At 49.0% G+C, this 23,197-nt stretch overlaps 1 protein-coding gene across 3 annotated transcripts in view; it reads right to left on the reverse strand.

The window, feature by feature from the left end:
• Positions 1-23,197, reverse strand: part of LOC130388556 (unconventional myosin-IXAb-like) — a 95,250-nt gene that overhangs the window by 12,880 nt on the left and 59,173 nt on the right. For 2 of the 3 annotated variants that reach the window (XM_056597901.1, XM_056597900.1), the window contains 19 exons: positions 23,012-23,146; positions 15,310-15,431; positions 12,899-13,040; positions 11,954-12,149; positions 11,141-11,260; positions 9,126-9,201; positions 8,446-8,592; positions 7,830-7,869; positions 7,505-7,627; positions 7,242-7,322; positions 6,760-6,870; positions 6,416-6,538; positions 5,735-5,884; positions 4,890-5,197; positions 3,130-4,347; positions 2,937-3,027; positions 2,453-2,656; positions 1,028-1,125; positions 532-620 (listed from right to left, as the gene is read on the reverse strand). In XM_056597901.1, the coding sequence (XP_056453876.1) occupies positions 532-620; positions 1,028-1,125; positions 2,453-2,656; positions 2,937-3,027; positions 3,130-4,347; positions 4,890-5,197; positions 5,735-5,884; positions 6,416-6,538; positions 6,760-6,870; positions 7,242-7,322; positions 7,505-7,627; positions 7,830-7,869; positions 8,446-8,592; positions 9,126-9,201; positions 11,141-11,260; positions 11,954-12,149; positions 12,899-13,040; positions 15,310-15,431; positions 23,012-23,146 (3,574 nt within the window). The remainder of the gene's footprint in view (positions 1-531; positions 621-1,027; positions 1,126-2,452; positions 2,657-2,936; positions 3,028-3,129; positions 4,348-4,889; positions 5,198-5,734; positions 5,885-6,415; positions 6,539-6,759; positions 6,871-7,241; positions 7,323-7,504; positions 7,628-7,829; positions 7,870-8,445; positions 8,593-9,125; positions 9,202-11,140; positions 11,261-11,953; positions 12,150-12,898; positions 13,041-15,309; positions 15,432-23,011; positions 23,147-23,197) is intronic. The other variant, XM_056597902.1, reaches the window with a different exon arrangement.

The raw sequence follows: 23,197 nt of genomic DNA on the forward strand, positions 1-23,197 counted from the left end.
GGGGGGGGTGGAGACACAGTGGTGTCATGACTGATGGCGAAGGCGTTTTCTCTCCGTCACGTCTGCATGCGTTTGATTGGTCGTGAAACTTATGTTGTAAATACTTTGGTTGTAGTTCAATTCTTTTTAGCTATTTCATTGTTTGAGCCAATGTTTATTGTACATTTGGTTGTTTTATTTTTGCATTCACATTTATATTAAGGGCATTTAGCTACGCTTTTATTCAAAGTGACTCCGACGGCGGAGTCAACCATGCAAGGTGACAGCCAGCTCGTCGGGAGCAGTTAGGGTTAAGTGTTGAAGTATTCTTTTTGACCATGTATGTGACTGTAGAAGGCACTACATATTTGTATGGCTGTTTATTTTGAAGTAGACCTTAAGAATACTCTACCTTTCCCCCAGGTTAAATAGAAAGAAAATCTACAAATGTCCTCTCCATTCATTCATTTATGAATAACATTACAACTTATCAAGACCTAGTACATGTAGATAGTACATAAAGTGTCTCCCAAGGGCTAGGCCCGCCGTTACCTGGCGTGTCCACACTCTCACTCCTCTCCTTGGACAGCTTCTTGTCCGCGTGTTTTGTCTTACTCCAGAAGCGCATCTTGCCTCTCATCCTGTTGGATCACAAACACACGATGTACCATCGTTGGACGGACACACACCTCACCTAGAACCCTCACCTCACATCTTCATGCTGGAGCTACACATTTTCCAGATCAATGCGTATACCTTAAAATGTTACAAATCATCCACAATGCTAAAACGGGCTAACATTCTGTCGGGAAATGCTCGATCGTAGAAGAAGCTTTTCAATAACCTGGGATCATCCTCATCATCATCTTGTTACCAAGACCAGATGTTGGTGAAATGGCTTTTGGGGCCCTGAATGAAACCATCAACCCTAAACAACATAAAAGGCCTACTAGGGCAGGGGGGTGGGAGAGTGGAGAAAGTGAAGGCGACAGATCAGAGAGGGGAGGAGACAGCAGAAGGGGGAGGCAGCAGAGGGGAGAGAGAGTACCTTCCGTCCTGGCTGGAGGTCTTCCGGAGAACCTCCACCTTGCCCAGGTCTCCGGAGGACATGGTCTTGTGGATCTTCTTCTGGTCTTTGTGAGACGACTGGAGAGGAGGAGGAGATAAAAGGAGATCTTAAGTCATGAGCGTGGATTGAAATGAACGTTAAGGAAAGAGTCGACGAGCTGTGCATTCCTGTTAGTGGTTTGGACATAAAGGGCAGGCAGTAAGTGAGTAGGAAGTTAGCGGGTAAAACAAGTCTTGGTTTTATATCCAACATGTATTCATCTAGCTAAATGTCATTTTAGTGAATTTCATACGATTTCAATTGGCAGCGAGCTTTACTCAAATACTTAAACTTAAATTGCACTCTTTTGATGACGGACAAGAATAACACATTTGTATTTCAAAGAAAATGCTTCAAAGTAAGTAATTCAGGTGTTTCAAGAGTGGCCATGCTCCTTTTCAGCGACAATGTCATTCAGATTGTTAGGTTGCCAAGAGAGACAGACGGCTGCGTCCCGCATGCATGTAAAGCAGTTGGTTTCCAAGGAGACGTGGTCCTTGGAGCATATTCTTGACCAGAAGCAGATAAAAATGGGTCAGGTAGTCAGGGGTGGTCCTGTACGACGCTCATTTCTGCGTAATACTAGTGTTATGGAAGAAGTGAATGAGAAACCTCAGCCAACATGTAACATCATTCTAATAGAGTAAAATGTATACGTCATGTTATCCTCACCTGGAATACGTTAGCTGGGATTAGCTAAACAGCTATACCCTAGCTTGAGTAAGCTGAACAGCTCCACTTTAGCTTGAGTTAGCTTAACAGCTATACCATGGCTTGAGTAAGCTGAGCGGCTTCATTTTAGTTTGAGTAAGCTAAACAGTTATACGTTAGCGCTAAACAGCTATACATTAGCTCTAAACAGCTATACGTTAGCTTGGGTAAACGGAACAGCTATAAGTTAGCTTGAATTAACTCTAGCGGTTAAGTGGTTTTGCTAGCATGATTCACATATACTTTGATAATAAATGTAGCTAACGAAGGATATAATTACACTTCATTGATTCTACAAATGCTAAAGTATGAGCTAGGTTATATAAAGAGTGTGATGTTTTAAAGAGAAAGGACAACGTGAGGCAGCCCTTTGACAGTTACACCTGCGGAGGCAACACCGACAAAGTGGGGAATTTGAGATCTTCCCGCCGGTGTACAGCGGAGCATTCAGGAGAAGAGATCAGGCAAAGAGCTAGCTACGTTAGCTAGAAAGGAAAAAAAAACGTTTGTTGGATTTCAGAAGAGAGGCCATTATGGCCGACATTAAGGTTAGCGCTAATAAACCCCCAAAGAAGAGGGAGAGAGATGGGCAAGCGGCAGTTGGTCGTCGGACATTTATATTTGGTTGGATATCTCGGGAGCGTCCTGCTTTACCATCTCGCCGTCACTGAGGCAGTCTGCGTGGGGGTGGGGGTGGGGGGGGGACAGGGAGGGGGGCAGGGTGCGTGACACCGCGGGGACGTAGTACTCGTCGTCCTCGTCGTCCGACTGGGTGGCCCCTTCTGAGTTACAGCGAGTGAGGAAGTCGGAGCGAGTCCGGGACATGCGCGCTTTCTTTTTGGGACCAGGGCGACTGATCTGCTTCCACAGGGACATCGGGTCAGCCGGGTGTGTTTGTGTGTGTTGTCCGTGTGTGTGTGTGTGTGAGTGAGTGTGTGTGTGTGACAAAACATGTACCAAGGCAAAAACACTTTAATATTCCCCCTGAATCAATGGCAGCAACATGCCAACACACACTTCAGAATGAACAAATTCAACATCAATACTTTTTTATGAGTTTTTTGGGATTGTTGGATTGAATGTCAGTGTGTGTTTGCGTGCGTGTGTGTGTGTGTGTTTTTATTTCCGTCAATCTCACCTCTCTTCTGGAACCTGCAGAAGATTTGGAGCTGGAGGGGTCCTCATGCAAGGACAAAGACCTCTCCTGGTTGACCAGGTCTTTATCAGATCTGCAACAGTCAACAGTCAGATATCCCAAAGCACTACTCCAGCAATGGTACAATAATAGCAATTACACTCGGTATAATAATAGTAAGTCATCTTGTACTCACTTCGAGAAGGGCAGCTTGCGTCTGGGTGGAGAAAACACTGTCGTCGCGGGCTTCTCTGTCATATTGACGATCACAGTCTGGGCTGAACTCTTCTTCTGGGCCTTCGGTGGTTTGGTCTCCAGGACATGGACACTGGGGCACGCCTGCGCTGGCCTGCCCCCTTTCCTGTCCTTCTGGCTGGGCAGGACCGGCAGCATCGAGGGCCTTGGCTCCAGGACTAACTGGATGTCCACCTCTGAGGAGCAAATGGCTGGAGACCCTGGACTATCTTCATGGGGGCTTGACGGGGCGGCCTTGGGGGGACCACTTTCCGTAGGGGATACGTGTTTCATGGCGGGGGACTCTGTGGGCCTGGGAGTCGTGCCTAACTCTAGACCTGCTATCGTGGTCGGGCAGGAACCCGAAACGCTTTCCCCGACATCAGAAGTCCTTTCTAGGGCTTGGGCTGCCTGCAGCTCCGTCTCATCCACCGGGCTTTCCTTCTGCATGCTGATGACTACCACCACGGGCCTCCGAGAGCTGGACTCTCGCCTCTCTTTCACACCCTTGCTGGGGCTCTCGCATTTGGGCTCGTGGACGGGGCTTTGGTCAGCAGAGATGTAAAACGTTGCTCTCTGAGCCTGTTCTTTTTCAAACTCTGGCCTTTCATTGTAGTTCGAATCCCTGCGTGCCGTGCCCAATGGCTCAGTCTCTGACCGGGAACCTCCTAGATGAGAATGTTCCCGGGGGCCGTCGGAGCTTCTGGAGCCTTCCGTCTCCATGTCCTCCGCGGGGAATGGCTCCCGGCTCTCGGGACTGGCGGGCGACCCACGGGGGGACTGGGGGCCCCTCTCGCGCTCCTCAGAGGGCCCGCTACCACGGACGGGCTCCTCCGGCAGGGGGCCCCCGGCACCGGTGGCGCGGCCCTTGAGCAGCTCCAGGCTGAACTGGGCCTGCTCCAGCTCCCTCATGCGGCGGCTCTCCCGCTTGGACCGGCACTTGAGGCTGGTGTCGCTCATGCTGCAGCTCCGCTCCCTGGCCTGCTCTTTGTCCGCCCCCTCCTCCACGTCCTGGGGTCCCGGCGCGGGCCCCCCAGCGGCCTCAGAGGAGGAGGTGTCCGTCCCGGGGAGGGCGGGGTCCTCCGCACCCAGGCTCATCGCCGCCTCTTCCTCTTCTTCGGGGCCGCTGGCGTCCCTGCACTCCTGCTTAGCGTCACGCTCGCTCTTCAGCTCTTTGAACCTTCGGACGTCAGACATAACATCCAGCATCAGGGATTCATGCCGCAGTAGAACAGAAGTAAACAATGCGTTTTTATGAGGCGCAAAAGGATGAGCATTAAATCCGGGAGGGTCAAACTAATAAAAATCGACCTAGTCAGCCAAAGTCAGCATATTCTCTCTCTCTCTCACCCTCTCCTTCTCTCAGCAGAAAGAGCTACCCCTTCTGTCATGTGACCCGCCTGCACAAAACTCAGCAGAAGCTGAACACGCAGTGTCTGCGAGCACATGGACCAAATCCTATAAAAATAGTGATTTAACATGTGCACGTGCAGCAGTCTTCATCCTCAAGAAAGCATTTGGTTTGAAGACTCTCTCTCTTTCTCTCTTTATCTCTCTCTCTCTCTCTCTCTCTCTCTCTCTCTCTCTCTCTCTCCAAACCCTCCCTAGCATTTCGTTCAAACTTAACTAGCAGGTTAGTTAAAACACCATAACAGCATGGCCCCTTGTCTCCCAAATCCCTGCCCCCCTCCCTACCACACACCGACCCCCCATCCTAGTCACCTGAGTCGGGCCAGGTATCCCCTGCCCGCCGCCTGGAGCTCCGCCGTGACATCCTGGATCCTCCTGTAGCGGCGCCTCTCTCTGCACGCCTTCCAGGAGCCCTGGATCACGACGGCCGCCAGAGTCCGGCGGCCGAGGCAGGACCTCCAGCTCCTCTGGAGGACCACGGCCGCCTCACGACACTCCTGGTAGGCCCGGCGCTCCCGGAACCCCCTCCACGCCGCCTGCAGACGCAGCGCGGCCGCCTCCGCTGCCGCCGGCTCCACGGCCGACTCCGCCCGGCTCCGGAGGTGGGTACGCCACCACCGCTAGACGGGGGAGGGACAGGGAGGGGAGAGACCGGGGGATGAGCCAATGACGTCGGGGCTGACGTTGGGGTCAAGTAGGTGGGCTGAGCTAGCTGTGAGTACGCCGAGTATGGACTGGCACATGCACGTGAGATAAAACATGCACACACACACACACTTAAGTGCGCACACACACACACACACACACACACACACACACACACACACACACACACACACACACACACACACACACACACACACACACACACACACACACACACACACACACACACACACACACACACGCACACACACACACTTTTTAAGGAAGCAGACCTTAAATCTGATAATTTCTGGGCAGAACCAAATGAACAGCAGAACTGCTCATTTCCATTTTCTATGCATCTTCACTTTTTAGCAATTTAGCAGGTACTGATCCAAGGCGATTTACCATGAGCTCAGACAGGGTGCAACCAGAGGAACCAAACAGTTCCTCTGGTTGCACCCTCCTCCCCTGGGTCCTAGAGGTCCCCTGGTTCCAGGCCACGCTGTTACCTGGATCATAGAGGAGGCTTGTCTCATCCTGACAAAGTGCTTCCTCTCCAGCACGGCCCTGAAGCGCCGCTGCAGCGCCGCGATCCTCCTCAGCACCTCCTGGTGGAGCAGGCTCTGGAGGTGCTGCCGCTCCGCCTCCCGCAGGAACACCTGCACAGGTACAGCAACGGGGTCACCAACAGGGTCAGCACAGGGGTCAACAACAGGGTCGATACAGGTACAGCAACGGGGTCACCAACAGGGTCAGCACAGGGGTCAACAGAGAGCCCCATACAGGTACAACCCGGAGTCAAAACAGGGGTCAACCCGGGGTCAAAACAGGGGTCAACTCAGGGTCCACACAGGGGTCCACACAGGGGTCCCCAAAGGGGTCCACACAGGGGTCCACACAGGGTTCAAATTTGATCGGATCACAATAGACTGGTTCAGAGTAGAATTAATTTGATTAGATTGCATCACGTTTCATCGCAGTGTATTAGATCAGGTCAGAATTGATCTGATTAGATATATCAGAAGATGTTCTGTATCGTACCTTTGGATGCAATACTAAGTCTTTAAAACAACAACACACCTCATTATTATCAAGAATAACCTGCTCTCATTCCGAACAGTTCTCAAGTGATACAAACATCACAATCATGACATCACGAGCATGCTCAGTGCGTGGGTCGGGGTCGTTACCATGGTGTTGCCCACTTGATACCCAGCTGGGGCCAGGTGGATCTTACGGAAGAAGTCCCGGATGCCCGCCTTGGTTGGGCTGGTTCCACGAGGCAGCAGGATGAGGAAGTGACTCACAAAGTGCTGTAGGAGGAAGAGGAAGAGGAATAGGAGGAGGAGGAGGAGGAGGAGGAGGAGGAGGAGGAGGAGGAGGAGGAGCAGAAGAAGAAGAAGAAGAAGAAGAAGAAGAAGAAGAAGAAGAAGAAGAAGAAACCTCAAGGTTAATGACGTGCCAGAGCTCTTTCACACGGTTTTGCCGATGTTTTATCAGTTCCAACTGTTGGCTGTGAATGGGCGGGTCTTACCTGGAAGGTGAACTTGATGCTGTACCCTGATTGGCGGATGCGGACGGTCTCCAGCATGCCCGTGTACCGGAGCTGCCTGAGCACCAGGCTGTCGTTGAACCGCAACGGGAGCTGAGGGGACAGTCAATCAATCTATCAATCCAACTTTATTTATAGAGGGCTTTTCGTACAAACAATTGCAAATAAAGTGCTCAACAAGGGACACAACATAACAGGAACATAAAGGAAAGCAACATACAAAAAAACGGATAAACGTTTAGAAAGATTATATATATACATATATATATATATATATATATATATATACTCTTTTTTAATAATTTTTATATCTATATATATATATATATATAGATATAAAAATTATAAAAAAAGGGTGGACCAAATCTGCCTTGAGCGACAATTGTTCAATTCTACGTCTTCACTTTCCTTTCCCTTAAAAGGCACAAAACCACTGCGCTTGGCTAAGAAAAGTAGGGACAAACCTTTTCAGCATTGGAGCGGATACACTTGACAAAGTACGGCTCCGACTGACCCAGGGTCTCCATCAACTTATTCAGGGACGCCTGCACACAGAACCAACAACATCTAGAATATCTGCTCATTCCTATTATCCTCCGCATGTGTCTAATTTGACAAGAACATTTCCTGTTATAAGACATTATATCCGGTCCTGAAAGCATCCTTGACTTGAGCGCAGCATTGTAGTTCATATAATCAGCCAGCAGGTGGCGACGTCCCCACACACCTGGAACTGAGCGCTGATACTGGGCGGTTTCTTCTTCTTATGCAGGTGGAGCAGGGACTTGGTGATGCGGTCGTGGAGCGTCACGCTGCTCAGGTAGCGCAGAGACTTAACATCCAACAGATGCTACGGGTGTAACACAGAGACACACACACACACACACACACACACACACACACACACACACACACACACACACACACACACACACACACACACACACACACACACACACACACACACACACACTCATTGTTTAATATATCAATACAAAAGTTGGCAGTCCTCTGTTAAACAGTGCGGTCATGATCATGGTGTCTTTTCTTACCTTGGGAAGGGAAGGTTTACTTTTGTAGTTTTTGTTTCTCCTGAGGAAGAACAGGAAGAAAAGCAAGGTTAGTGGTAGGCAAGCACAACAAAGATCATGGACATGTGACCGGTGCTACTACTGAAAAGTAATGTGTGTGTGTGTGTGTGAGTGCGTCTCTATGTCTATGTGTGTGTATGTGTGAGTGCGTCTCTATTTCTATGTGTGTGTGTGTGTGAGTGTGTCTCTATGTCTATGTGTGCGTGTGTGTCTCTATGTCTATGTGTGTGTGTGTGAGTGCGTCTCTATGTCTATGTGTGTGTGTGTGTCTCTATGTCTATGTGTGTGTATGTGTGAGTGTGTCTCTATTTCTATGTGTGTGTGTGTGTGTGTCTCTATGTCTCTGTGTGTGTGTGCGTCTCTATGTCTATGTGTGTGTGTGTGTGTGTGAGTGCGTCTCTATGTCTATGTGTGTGTGTGCGTCTCTACGTGTGTGTGTGTGTGTGTGAGTGCGTCTCTATGTATGTGTGTGTGAGTGTGTCTCTATGTGTGTGTGTGTGTGTGTGTGTGTGTGTGTGTGTGTGAGTGCGTCTCTATGTATGTGTGCACTGCGTGTCCATCGGTGCGGCCCCCTCACAGCAGGATGCCCTGGGCCCTCTCCAGCAGCTTGCTCTTGTCCGAGTTGAGGAAGATGCCGTCCTCCTCCAGGGTGGGGCTCCCCGTGGAGGCCAGGCGCAGAGCCCTGGAGCCCCGGCCGTTACAGCCCCCAGCGTAGAGGCTCTCCCTGGGGGAGACACGGTTAGAGTCACACGCTAGAGCTAGCAGCATTAGCCGCTAAGAGTACAGTTAGAACCAGACCGACCTCGGATCAGGGACTAGAATTAGAATTAGAATCAGGTACTAGAATTAGACAGAGATAATATAAATATAATTAGAATGAGTTAATAGAGACAGTACAATTTTAATCAGATACTCGAAATTATAATTAGAATCAGGCACTTTAATTAGACTGATATAATAGAATGAGACACTATAATTATAATCAGATACCGAAATTCGAATTAGAATCAGGTACTAGAATCAGACATTATAGAGAGATAACAGATTTAGAATTGAGTGACAATCAGCTGGCAGAATACAAATTGGATCCTAAAGGTAGAATTAGACACAAGAAATTAGAATTGGATGGTAAAATTACAATACAACAGAGACAAAAATCTGAATTGGATTCAGACACTAGAAAAAGAATCAGAGATAAACATTGGGATCAGATATTAGACCGGGATGGTAGAATCAGAACCAGGTGCTGGGGCTCACCTGCTGCCCCTCTCATTGACTGCGTTGGTGCCCTGCAGGTCGGTCAGGGGGCTCCGAGGGTTCTTCCTCGTGATACCTAGAGAGAGAGAGATAGAAAGAGTGAGTGAGTGAGTGAGTGAGTGAGTGAGAGAGTGAGTGAGTGAGTGAGTGAGTGAGTGAGAGAGAGTGAGAGGGTGAGTGAGAGAGATAGAGAGTGAGAGAGAGAGAGAGAAAGAGTGAGTGAGTGAGTGAGTGAGTGAGTGAGTGAGTGAGTGAGTGAGTGAGTGAGTGAGTGAGTGAGTGAGGAAAAAAAAAAAAAGGGATGGAGACAAAGAGTTAGTGAGAGAGAGAGAGAGAGAGAGAGAGAGAGAGAGAGAGAGAGAGAGAGAGAGAGAGAGAGAGAGAGAGAGCAAGAGAGAGAGAGAGAAAGAGTTAGTGAGAGAGAGAGAGAGAGAGAGAGAGAGAGAGAGAGAGAGAGAGAGAGATGGAAGGGGAAAGAGCAATAGAGTGGGAGATATGGGACAGTGTAAGTGAGAGAGAATGAGAGACAGAGACAGAATGAGAATGAAAAGAAAGAGGAGAATAAAGAGGGATGTAGAGAAAGACAGAAAGACAAAGAGACGGAGAGAGAGAGAGAGAGAGAGAGAGAGAGAGAGAGAGAGAGAGAGAGAGAGAGAGAGAGAGAGAGAGAGAGAGAGAGAGAGAGAGAGAGAGAGAGAGAGAGAGAGAGAGAGAGAGAGAGAGAGAGAGAGAGAGAAAGATGACTCTGAGAGCATACTTAAGTCCTTTGCTGCTATTTTTTGTTATTAAAACAGCTGGCAGAAACAAACATTAACATCTGTCCAGGCCTTCACGACTCAGATTCCAACCACTGCTCCCTCGGTCCTCATATCCATCCCTACGCCCTCCCCCGGCTCTTTGACCCTCTCGCAGACCGTTCCTCTGCTCCCAGTCGGGTCCAGTATATTAGAACATCGTGCATCTGTTAACATACATCGTCTGGAAGTGCTTCACAGGCCCTTAACTAGAGTATAATAACCCAACACCCCCTACACACCTGAAGTTGTTTTGAAGAAATCAGGGAGAGGTGAACAACAACTTGAGAATTGAGCGGACACCACGCAATGCACACACACACACACACACACACACACACACACACACACACACACACACACACACACACACACACACACACACACACACACACACACACACACACACACACACACACACACACACTTTAGTGGTGCAGTCAAGCGTAACAAGTGAGCAATATATTATAGATGTTTTAGTAGACATCTGTCCAATGAATAAAGGTATTATCCGAGAAAATACGATATACAATGAATAGCTTTTCCCCCTTTCGGTTAGTACGCTGCTACTCCCATCGGGGGATACAATCGTTGGGCGTGTGTGTGGGAGGTTTGTGTGTGTGGGTGGGTGTGTGTGTCCAGATGTTTGCATAGAGTGAAGAATTGGCTTTTTCATGAACTCCTACAACTAAAGTATACAGATCATGTGACTTCTATCTGTGCAGCTCTTCGCCTCCTCAGATACAGGATAAAGAAATATTATCCTTTTACAGTTTAGAAGCTCGCAACTATATATGTTCCTGAACCCTTAAACAACAAATGCATATCCGCTCCCAGTGCATACATCTGCACTAACAAACACTAACCTGGTCACAACAGGCCCAGAACGAGACAGATTGCTCTAGTTTCTCTTCCATTTCCTTTGCTTTCAGTTCATTTCAGTGGTGCTAGCAGATCCGTGTGTGTCTGATCCACTGGCCACAGAAACGCAATGTGTTTCTATTCTTATGTTGTTGTCATTCACCGACGGTGTGCACAGATGTCTGCGTCCGTCCCCCTGTCCCCCCGTCCCCGAACCGTTATTAGCGCAGCGACGCGTAAACATCACATGGTGCCGTCGCCGCGGCTCCGACATTCTTCCGCTAATATGACAAGCATGTGTGCGGGCGGGGGGACAGGGTGTGACTTGCGCCAGCCGAGAGGGACGGCGGCGGGACTTACTGTACTTCTCCTCCTTGCACCGCTGCAGGATCTCCAGGCTGCGCTGGTGCACCGGGTGGTGCAGGAAGCTGAAGCTGTCCACCGTTTTTAGGGCCGCGCTGGGGACCGCCGCCTCGCTCCCTAGCGGCGCCACACAGGGAGAGGAGGAGGTGTTAGGTTCAACTCCCGGCTCAAAGGCGCACGGAGTGTGTTGGTGATGGTGTGTTTCCTTCATGTACTTGAATGTGTGTGTGGTTGACGTGTATTGCGCCACCTTATCACGCTTGCTGTCACTGCATGTAGTCTACATCTGCTGTGTGTGTGTGCTATGCATCTTCTGTTTTTATATGAATAAGCATATATATGTGTATGTGTACGAGTGTGTGTGTGAATCCGCTGCATCTTGCTGTGCGTGCGTCTGCCGCGTGCGTGTACGCGTGCGTGTGTCTGCGTGCGTTACCCGCCTTGCATGTGCGTGTACGTGTGTGTGCGTATGCGTGCGTTACCGGCCCTTGCTGTGCGTGTATCTGCTGCATGTGCGTGCGTGTACGTGTGTGTGCCTGCATGCCTGCGTGACCGGTATTGCTGTGCGTGTGTCTGCTGCGTGCATTCATGTGTGTGTGCCCTGTATGCGTGCGTTACCCGTCTTGCTGTGCGTGTTTCTACTGCGTGCGTTCATGTGTGTGTGCCCCCATATGCGTGCGTTACCCGTCTTGCTGTGCGTGTGTCTGCTGCGTGTGTTAATGTGTGTGCCCTATATGCGTGCGTTACCCGTCTTGCTGTGCGTGTGTCTGCTGCGTGTGTTCATGTGTGTGCCCTGAATGCGTGCGCTACCCGTCTTGCTGTGCGTGTGTCTGCTGCCAGCCTCCCTGAAGGCCACCAGGGCCCTGAAGTAGGCGCGCAGCACGGCCCAGCGGAAGGTGGCCACGGGGTCGATGCCCATCAGGCCGCAGATGAAGGCCTTCTTGCTGCTCTTCAGCAGGGCCACGATGTCCGGCCGCAGGTGGTCCGTGTTCTTCTCCCGGAAGTCCTGGCCCACGGGGGGGAGGGACAGACGGAGAGGGACACAGTTAGAGAAACAGGCGGACGGACGGGACAGGTAGACAAACAAGAAGACGGACGCCGTTTGTCTGTTTCGACAGGGTCGCTACAAGGTGTAATGTCTCCGGAGTAAGCGCACTAGTTTGTTGTGCTACCAAGTCGCCCCCCTCCCCTTCTATATTCTTAATACTTAATTATGCACTTTCATGAGGGGAATAACTCCAGCACATGTGTTTCTCATCTGGGCCTCAGCAGGAGGTGACGTCGCTGGTGAGCTCCATGAGATGATGGCTAGATGAGCTATAGACTGTTTCATTAACCCGGTGCTCCGTGATTTAGCTTGCTTAGCTTGTGTCTCATGGTAGTAATGTCCCTTTTCCATGGGATTTATTCTGAAAGGCGGTTTTAGTTGATGTTTCAATAATTTCAAACTTAAGTAAGCACATTTATTTAAAACAACAAATGTAACCCAGGATTTGTAACCGAGCATCAATACCATTATATTTAAAGTTATATCTATCACACTTGATACTGTTCACGTGAAGTTCAACACATTTCAGACTCCGGCCTTTGCTGGGAAATGTTTTTTCTTTTGTTAACATTGAATCGCCTTCAAAAAATAATGTAAAAAGAAATTCGCTACATTATACACACACACACGCACACGCACATGCGCACGCACACACGCACGCACACACACACACCCACACACACACCCACACACACACGCGCGCTCACCTTGACCCCGTACTTGACCTTGCCGGCGTAGTGGTGGATGATGAAGGCGGGCTCCATGACGGCGGGGAACTCAATGTAGCGGTTAGCGTCGTGCTGCCGTCTGAACTTGTCCAGTAGGGTCTGGTTGGTGGCCTGGGGGAAGCTGTGGCGAGGGGGGTACAGCAGGGTGGTGAGGGGGAGGAAGAGGGCGTTACACTGGGTAAAATAACTACGGCTCCTGGCTGAGGCTTGGAGGTAGAGGGTCGGGCCTGACGGTCATGAATGTAATGTCATAATACATTTGTTCATAGGGTCGTTTTAGCTCAGGCGGTAGAGCACGTTGACCTGTAAGCGGAAGGTTGGGTGGTCGAGGTGTCCCTCAGCAAGACCCCACACCCTGACTGCTCCCGACGAGCTGGCTGTCGCCCTGCGTGGTTGACTCCGCCGTCGGTGTGTGAATGTGTGCATGAACCGTTGTAAATCGCTTTGGATAAAAGCGTCCATATATATAACATGTTCTAACTAACTCCATTTTGTTACGTTTGGTGATGTTACATTTCTCTCAACCAGGATTTAATTCTTCCCCATCATTATGATAATGTTAATCCTGACATCATCATTTTTGCAGAGCAAGTGAGTGCAGCGGGATGATTGATAACTAATACAAACTTATTTATATTAACATGGAAAACCTTAACATTACAGTAATGACTTGTTACCGAGGTCATCTTGCCTGAACCCTGCATGCTGTCACTCTCCCTCTCACTCCCTCACCCCTCCGCCCTGCAGGCCAGCGTGGACACGAGGTCTCTCCCGAGAGGGGCCCAGGACACAATGTGAGGGGCGACAGGGGGGTTCTAACCTCATTTCCTCGCCCTCTCCTTGTCAGGGGATTTCAACTGGCAACCCTATGGTCCTTAAGTGTTCCCTTCCGTACCGGGATAACGCCTTTGTCAGCACTTCCCCCGCTGCCATTAACCCCTCCCAGCCTGTCAGCCCGCCAGATGGACAGGCCCCGATGGGATGCTCTCACACCGAGGCCTCCGTGTGTGTGTGTGTGTGTGTGTGTGTGTGTGTGTGTATGTGTGTGTGTGTGTGTGTGTGTGTGTGTGTGTGTGTGTGTGTGTGTGTGTGTGTGTGTGTGTGTGTGTGTGTGTGTGAGTGCTCGCGTGCATGTGCATGTGCATGTGCGTGCGTGTGTGCGTGCGTAAGTGTCTGTTGAGTGGCTGGTATTGAAACATGTGTTGTGCTAAGCTCAGTCGTCGTCAGCGTTGGTGGTGGAGCGGTGCTAACGTCGTCGCCGCCCCCCCCCCGAAAGAGAGGGAGGGGGATGCTAGCCGTTAACCGTGAGCGATGGGCTCTCTGGAGAGCTTTCTGCGCTGTGGCGTAGCCGTTTAGCATTTGGCTGCTATCCGCCGTAGCGGGATAAATCAGGCCCTGGCGGCCTCTTTATTAAGAAATCCCCCTTTTGACCCAAGTGCTTAAACACCCCCCACAAACCTCCTCAGAACACACGTCGGTTATTAAACCCAGATGACGGTGTGAAGCCTGGCGACCAGAGAGGTTTACTGTCTGGCTGACAGCTTCTGGAGCAGGTAAAAGTGAAACTCTGTGGACAGGGGAGTAGGTTTTATTATGCCAAAGGGGCGGAGCTGATTTATTGAACCATCTGCGTAGGCGCTGTGCTTTTAGGTTGTTGGTTTGAAAAAGGGGGGACACACGCGCGCACACACACACACACAATCATGCATGTGTATGTGAATGTGCACACACACACACACACACACACACACACACACACACACACACACACACACACACACACACACACACACACACACACACACACACACACACACACACACACACACACAGTGTGTTACCTAACATGTCGTTAGCTTTGGCCAAACCAGTGTGCTAATGAGCTAGGCGTTTAACGTTCCGATACGACCTATGTGGGTCTGAGAGCACCTATGGAAATCATTTTGAGCTCCACTGTATTTAGTTTGTCTACATTTCACCCAAATCTGACAAGATAATGGCGGGAATAACAAACACGATGCCTAGGGGCATGGAATGGACACCTCTGCCTGTTTGGAGAGATGGTACCATGCTGTTAGTTCATCTACTGCGCTTTGCCCCTCAGAGTTCCCCCTCAGAACTCTGTGTTCCTGAAGACCTTAGCACGCATCTGGTTTTGATATATTCATAAACCTGTAGGCCTATAATCCATGGCCAGATAAGAAGAAAAAAACAACAGGAGAACAGAAATTAATTTTGTACGGGAACTGTGGTCTTAATAGCCGGCGTAGTTGTTGTTATTGCAACTGACGATTGAAATCAAGAATTTATCGTTAAAGCCGCCCGCGGACCGCTTGGGTCATGCGCAGGGTTTAATCAACCAAGTACAGTGAGGCGGACAGGAGACGTACTTGCACTCTTCGTCCAGCAGGTGGAGCAGTGCGGTGGGCTTCTTGCTGATCAGGTTGATGCAGCCGCTGTTGTCGATGTAGTCAATGTTGTGCCAACTGATGCCCTCTGCTCTGTATTCCTCCTGGAGAAAAACACACACAGAGACGACCGTTAATGCACAGGGGCGATACAACTCTGATGGGACGTCCGGCAGTCAAAACAGGAGATGATTAGAAACAAAGGTTTTAGTTTTGAAGGTTCAGCTTAGCTAACGTAGGTAAAGCGGATGATTTGCGACCGGAATCTTGCTGGTTCAATCCCCTGAGTGTTGAGGGGTCCCTGAGCAAGACACCTGACCCTAACTGCTCCCGCTGGCTGTTGCCCTGCATGGTTGAGTCCGCCATCGGTGTGTGAATGTGTGTATGAATGGTTGCAAGTCACTTTGGACAAAGGCGTCTTCGAAATGCACTAAACGTAAATGGAAGACAAGCAGTTTACATGTTGAAGTAGAAATGATTTATGTCGATGCAAGTGTTGAGAAGTGTCACCTTTGAAACAACGAGTTGGCCTTTTTCCTATTAGTTAAAGCACAAATTGAACGTCATGCATCACGACAACTGACATACTTTTCCTTTAAACATGACCCATTCTGGCTTCAAATAGAGTCGTATAACCTCGGAGCAGATAGAAGTTTCAGGTTCTGCTAGCTAACCCATTAAACATTGATCATTGCATGCTTTGATGAAACTTGGCTTAGCGGGCCTAGCACAAATGCTTACCCGGTCACAAACTAAACACATCACAGATTTATTTTGTGTCAAGTGGCTCCAACAAACAGTCCTCGTTCCATGTGTGTCCGGTGTGGTGCTTTGGACAACCGAATTGTGTGCAAAGCATTCAGAACATTTGGCTCGGCTGAACATTAAGCAAAGGCCAATTCATGTGTTTTTCGTTTTCATCCCAATCGAGCTTCGGTCATTTGCTGGGTTACTGGAAGTCATGTGTTTGTTTGTGTGAAAAAAAACCACCTTTAATTTGATGTTTTTTGGTTCTTCTGAAGTTAGATTTAGAAGTTTATATATGAAAAAATATGTTTATTTCTTTATACCTTTATGTCACCTTACAACAACCATTTGGATCGAGTATTGATAAGATAAGATAAGATAAGACTTAATTGTCTGTTTTACAAGGGTTACAGACATTTTTATTTGACATGGCTCCAGTCACAAATAAACATTCACACTTGCTAGGAGTTAGAATGTGAGATTGGCACAGAATCGTATCAAACATGACTGAAATCACATGAACCGGTTAACCCTGCTTCTACTGTTATTGGTACCAAATTGTACTGCCTAACCCAAACACGAATTGCTCATGTTTTTTCCCTTTTTAGTGCCCGCACTGATGAGGTCACACATATCTCAGTCCAGCAGCCGCCCTCTCACTGTCAGAGAGCATAATCACATTGCTCACTCCATCCCTGCCCTCCACTGCTCTATCCCTGACCTGACCAGTTCACAAAGATCCTTTAAACCAAAGACACCATTTAATATTCTCTAACTCAATTTCTGGCAAATGTGACATTGTCCACTGTGGCATTCAGGTCTGGTAGCTGTCGACCCTGTGCCACCATGCCAGCCTAACAATGGTGACCTTAAAGCCTCTTCCAGGAATCAGAGCAACCCTCGAGTCTTGGGGGAGCAGGTGCCTTGTCTGGGGCCTTGATGACTTATGTGTGTTTTTCAACCTCTCCCATTTTTCTGGCTACCTCACCCCCTCCCCCTCTCCTCTCTCCATGGCTGGCCTGTTCTGTTATGACAGCACTAGTGTTTTTATGAGGAAGAAGGGAGGAACCGTAGAACTGGAAAAATAGAAGCAGAAGTTGATTTAAAAGAAGAAAACGTGTCTAAAAGAGAATAGAGATAGAGGTTTAGGGGTGGAGAAAGACGGTGGGGAAGAGAAACAGACTAGAAGGTCAGAGGGAGGAACAAGTGAAGAAAAGCGTGTCTAAAGCAATGAGTCTGGAGATGGAGGTTAGGGCGAGAGATAAGGTGAGGAAGAGAAAAAGAGAACAACAAAGGGAGGGACACAGAGAGAGAATGAGCGTGTCTAAAGGAGTCTAGCGGTGGAGGATAGGGGGAGAGAAAAGGTGAGGAGACAGGAAGGAGGGACACAGAGATAGAATGAGCTTGACTAAAGGGATACAAAGAACGGGGGGGGGGGGGAGAACAGGAGAGGAAAAGAAACAGTCTTCGAGGTCAGAGGGAGGGAAACACAGAGAGAGGGAAAGCACGGTATGAATACGGCAAGTGAGATCGGAGGAAGATGGAGCCATGTGGAGAGAGCGAAGGATACCAGACACACAGAGGTGGAATTTGGCCTCGGAGTGGTCCAGCGGGGAAACGCTGGACGCCAATGGCTGTCCAAAGACCATTGTGATGAGTCACCGTGACGACGTCCAGCACCTCGCTGGACTCCATCATCGGAATAAGAGCGAGCGCTCCAGCCACTGGAGCTCTTTGGAGTGTCCAATAGCAGGAGGGTGCCCAATATTCTGCGTCGGAAGGCTAAGGCAGACATTCCCTGCTTCAGTGAAGTGCAGTTCAGGGGGATTTGGACATCAACCGTTTTGTTTTGGTTTTAGATCTGTGGTCAAATGCATTACGTCTGAACCGAAGCCTTTGCACACTGTAAAGTGGATCAAAGTTGAGACTAGACTCTAAATGTGCATTGTGTAGAATTAAGTGACGGCAGAGTCCAAGTCCAGCGAGAGTGGACTTGGCAGAAATGGAATTTAATCACCATAAGTATGTTTTAATTGGTGTATAATCCCTTGAAACAAGACTTGTTGTGTTTCATCACCTTAGAATGAACCCTTCTTATCTACTTGGAGAGTGGATCATCTTCCACGGAGCCTGCCATGATGCAACACCATGTTTCTACAGTAGCCCAGAACGGACAAAACAGTTCTAGAGAGGACGCGGTTTACATGTGTAATCATAACCGCCGTCTTCCTCGTAAGCTGTGACCTAAAGTATGACAGACTAAATCCAATTTATAAATCTTTCAAGAAACCTCTTCACTTTGCCTTGCCTTGCCTTGCCTTGCCACTTGAGGCTTGGCGCCTCGATGCGGTCGGAGTCCATGACATCATTTTGAAGGTCACTTATGGCCCATCTGGGCCACCATAGCTTCCCCTACGTCGATGGAAAGGGAGTGGTGACGGACTTTGCATCTCAATGCTAGATGTAACTCAATCCTACATACAACCCCTTTAACATGTTAACGTTCAAATCTGTTAAACATGTTGGACTAAACACAAAAGCAAAAAACAAAAATCAACTTTAATGACCTCATTGCATTAATCACTTGGCTGCACAAGTGTGTGACTCATGAACGTCTTCTGGGCCTACTCCCATGGCAGCGCTCTGCCATCTTCCCTTTCCTGTTTGCTTCGAGCGCTTAGTGACCTTCAGCCAATGAATCACACACAGCAAATGGACTCAGGTCAGATGATCTGCTGGACCGCTCAGAGAAGAGTCCGATCTCTGAGCCTGAATAACCCCTTTAGTTCTCCTCACATCAGCGGTGTGTGCCTGGCATCGCATCTCCCAATCAGCTCCATGTAATGCTTCTTTGGGATCTGAGCAGATGTAAGGGGTTTCCTGGGTGTCTCAGAAGGGGTCGTCCAGCTGCTGTTGCGCGGGAGTCACATCATCGATAGTTAACAATGGAGCCCGTTCAAGCGGCAGCGATAGATGCCAAAGCCATGAGGTTCACAGATGAGGTGGAGGAATTGGACCACAGTGCTCTCTCTCTCCTTGAGTCACGCCATCCTTGTGTCTGGGGCTGGTTTCGGGGCTGTTGACTGCATCATAACCACATCCTGTAGGGCGTGCATGACTTCCTGAGAAAGTGCTACTCTTCACTAATGAAATGACACCTTGTGTCTCTTAGGCCACACGTGTGGTTTATTCGTCAGTCTTTTGCTCCCCGTTCTGAATAACCACAATGCCTGACAAATGCAGACGCATAGCTGGTCAAGAAACAGCTAAGCCGTTTATTGTTCAATCATCTACCTATCCATCTCTAATGACATCACACTTGGGAGTCCCCTTCTACAGTGAAATGTGGGTTAGTGGCTGTATCAAAAGTGTTGTCATTTCACAAACGTTGAAGAGGTATTGATGTGAACGCAGTCAGAAATAAACAGAAAGTCAAAAAACGCATTGCCAGATAACTCGGAAAGAATTACGGAATTTTTTGAGAGTAGATCCAAAATACTGTGCAAATATTGTCCAGTATTTGAAAAAAGGAACCACCTTTGTTTTGGTTGAAACAAAACGACGCCAGGTTAAGAGGAGGCCAATGCAAATCTCACATTGTTAGGCAGACGTCAAACAAGATTCCATCAGGTTTATTTCCTTATGCAGTTACCGCTCCAAACGTCGTCATGCTCTTTTGAGGCCGCTACTTTGCATGAATAAACATTTAAACGTTCAAAAGTTTGAAAAAATGGCATCCTGCCAAGGGAGCCGCTGCTCATCAACCGAAGCGTTTCGCCTCCGACAGCCAAGATAAACGGCTAAACAAACAGGTTAATCCCCACTTCTAACAGAGGTATCAGCCAGCCGCCCATGGCCTCGGGACTACCCGGCCTGTTTTCCTAAGGTGGAGCGGGTTATTCTACCTTAATAACCCATTTTCATCAGATAAATAACAACGCGCCGTAGACGTTTGGCACTGAACTTGAAAGCAACTGCAACCGGTTTCTCATGGCAAACGAAAAAGAAGGGGAAGATAAGAAGATTGCATCTGAGTGGTTTGTCGTCAAAGGGAACAAGCTAGCATATCGATGAGGGGATAAAGCTACCTCAAAGTATTCACCGTGATAAAGTGAAGTTGGTAGGTGGGGCATAGTAGTGTAGCGGCTAGGGGGGTTCGCCTCCCCCGACGAAACCATTTGGCTGTGATCTTCAATCCCCCCCCTTCCCTTTCTGCTCCTCAACGACCTGCGTCTGAATACAACGCTAGTCACATGGGACAAAAGCACCTGCTAACCAGCAAAACAATCAACAGCAGGGTAGGTTATAAAAGGGGAGTCGTCCACGCTTATACTCCCGAGACGGACGACTCTCTCATGGTCTTGTCCTGACGTCAACAGGAGGACCGCCGGGCGGCTGAGGCCTGAACCGCCACCTCGCTTCTTCAAATAAACACAAAAGGGGACTAAAGAAGCAGCCGGCAAGCGTCCACAGCAGCGTCCTGTCAAACAAGCCCTGCGGCCGATGTGGGCCAAGGACCCGCTGATTAAAGGATAATAAACAGCGGCTCCGCTGAAACAATGTTAGGGACACCGCGGCGGGCCCTTGCTCTGGGCGCGCCGGGGCGGCACGTGGTTTAAAGGAAGCAGAGAGCAGAGGAACACTGACTGAGCTGGTCCGACGCATCGTAAGACAAACACGTCTCGGCCAACGTTTGGTTTTACGGCACTGCACGGTTCAGACTTTAAAACGGGTTACACCGTTTACAATCCTCCCGTTTTCTTGGTCACTGCTTTAAACGTTCAGCATACACAAGGGTTTATAGTTTAAAATGGTTGTTATTACTATAACACGCTAGATATTGGGTCGGATAGTCAATTGAACGTTGTTGTGTTGCCATCACTGTGAGCCACAATTCATATATAAATCTTCTCATACCAGCCCTGGATTTTCCGTTATTGATTAATATTTTAGATAAATTCCTTGCCTGTACATGTTACATCGTAGCCTGGCTCTGCCCGCCTAAGTACTTCCGCTCAATTTGAATTTCCCTTCAGTACTAGGTCTGGGTCTGCGGTATGTTACTCATTTTCTGCGTCCAATAAGCGAACAGAGGGAGTGGCTGAGAACAATGACGTTGAAGGTGTTTGGTTTCTTTACAGCCTGCGCGCAACGTGATTCCCGGCCAAACGTTAGCGATTGGTTATTGCAGATCCAGAGTGGCACTTGACAGATCCAATAGTTTTAAACTTCAACAGACACCCACCTTCAAGTGAGTTAACGTTTGTCAATTGAGTAGGTCCAGACTCTCTGTAGAAATGAAATGAAGTACGAGAGTGGTAGGACCAGGCTAGTTACATCGGTCTGTGTCTGAGTGAGTTGGAGTAGTGGAGGAAGAGAGAGAGACAGAGACAGAGAGGGGAGAGAAAGAGAGAAAAGATAGGCATAGAAGCTCTTGGAGAGGATAAAGACCAGGAAAGAGCAGAAGTGTGTTATTTGTGAGTTTTTAAATATGAGCGTGAGGGAGAGAGATGGAGTCAAAGAGAAGGAGAAATACCAGGAGTGTTCTAACTGGACAGAAAAACCTGAGAGGCCCAGGCACCCTATCTTTCCCCACACATTTCCAATTGGCCCAGGGCAATTGACCCGCCCAGTGATCTGCCTGTTGGCCAATCATTTGCTTTATTTGGCGAGGCGACTCTTGACAACTATTGTGACAGACTCTTCCTGATTGAGCCTAATTTAGCTCTGATTACACTCCACATATATCACACTCCCTCCCTCCCTCCCTTTTTCTCTTTATCCAAGTCCTTTCCTTTCCCCTGCTCCTACTCTCTTCCTCGCTCCATCCTCTCCCTCTCATTCTCTTTCTGCATCCCTCTCTCCCCTTTCAGGCCTCCCTCCTCCCTCCCTCCCTCCTGCTCTCATCCTCCCACTCGTCCCCAGCACCCCCCCCCCCCCCCCCCCCCCCGTCCCCCCGTCCTCTTCCCCTGCTCACCCACACGAAAACAAGAGGGAAAACATACTCTCACAAATTGAATAATGGGTGGTTTAACATTTGAATAAAAGAGCTAAAAACGGCTCCATAATAAACGCAGGCTGCGGAATTAGCCATTCAGGGCGAGAGAGAGAGAGAGCGAGAGAGATAGACAGTGTGTGAATATAATTGATCTGGCTGGTCTTTCGTGTAATAGCCGACCGAGAGGACGGGGGGAAGGGGGGAAGGGGGTATTATTAAATGATAATTTGTTTGTCTAGTGCAAATCAGGTTACACTAATTATACGATAAAACCGCCACTGAAGAAAAGGGCCCAATGCAACTCAAGCCCATAAAGGGAAAAACCATAAAGAGGAAAAAAAATAAATAATAACAATACCAGCTAAGGGCTTTAGACCATAGACTGTGTATGAAATATTTTAAGAATTTGGATACACAGACTGGGCTGCTGCTGCTGCTGCTGCTGGAGCGTCTGGATGCATGGTTTAGCTCTGAGCTGTCAGGAGCTCTGGCCTCGCAGCTCCCACAGCCTCACCTCACCCGGCGGAATGACCGGCTGTTGAGGCAGGGCTGTTGAGGTAGCCCTTCCACTGTGGTTTCACTGACTAAGCTACAGAAGCTGACGACTTGCTAGGCTATCTTAAGATAGCAACTTTAACGATAGGATAAGATAGGAGATGAGAGGAAGTGAGGGGGGAAGGAGGAGAAGGAGAAGGAGAGGGGTATAGAGGGGGGGAGAGGAGAGGGTGAAAGAGGAAGGGAGGAGACTGGAGGAAAGAAGAGAAGAAGAGAGGAGAGGAGAAGGGAGAAAGGGAAGGTGAAGGAGAGGAGAAAAGCAAGGAGAAATGCAGAGAGGAGCGGGGAAGGAGAGGGGAAGAAAAGAGGAGAGGCAAGGAGAGGAGTGCAGAGGAGAGGATAGGAGAGGGGGGAAGGGGAGAGGAGAGGAGAGAGGAGGCCCACCTGTTCCAGCTTGAATATGTGCTGGTTGAAGTAGTGCTGGAGACGCTCATTGGCAAAGTTGATGCAGAACTGTTCGAAGCTGTTGTTCTCATAGTCCTCGAAGCCAAAGATGTCCAGCACTCCAATGGACAGGATCTGATCATGACACACAGCTCAGATTCACACAACAACAAAAAGGACAATAAC

Source organism: Gadus chalcogrammus, chromosome 9, assembly GCF_026213295.1.
Source record: "Gadus chalcogrammus isolate NIFS_2021 chromosome 9, NIFS_Gcha_1.0, whole genome shotgun sequence".
Taxonomy (NCBI): domain Eukaryota; kingdom Metazoa; phylum Chordata; class Actinopteri; order Gadiformes; family Gadidae; genus Gadus; species Gadus chalcogrammus.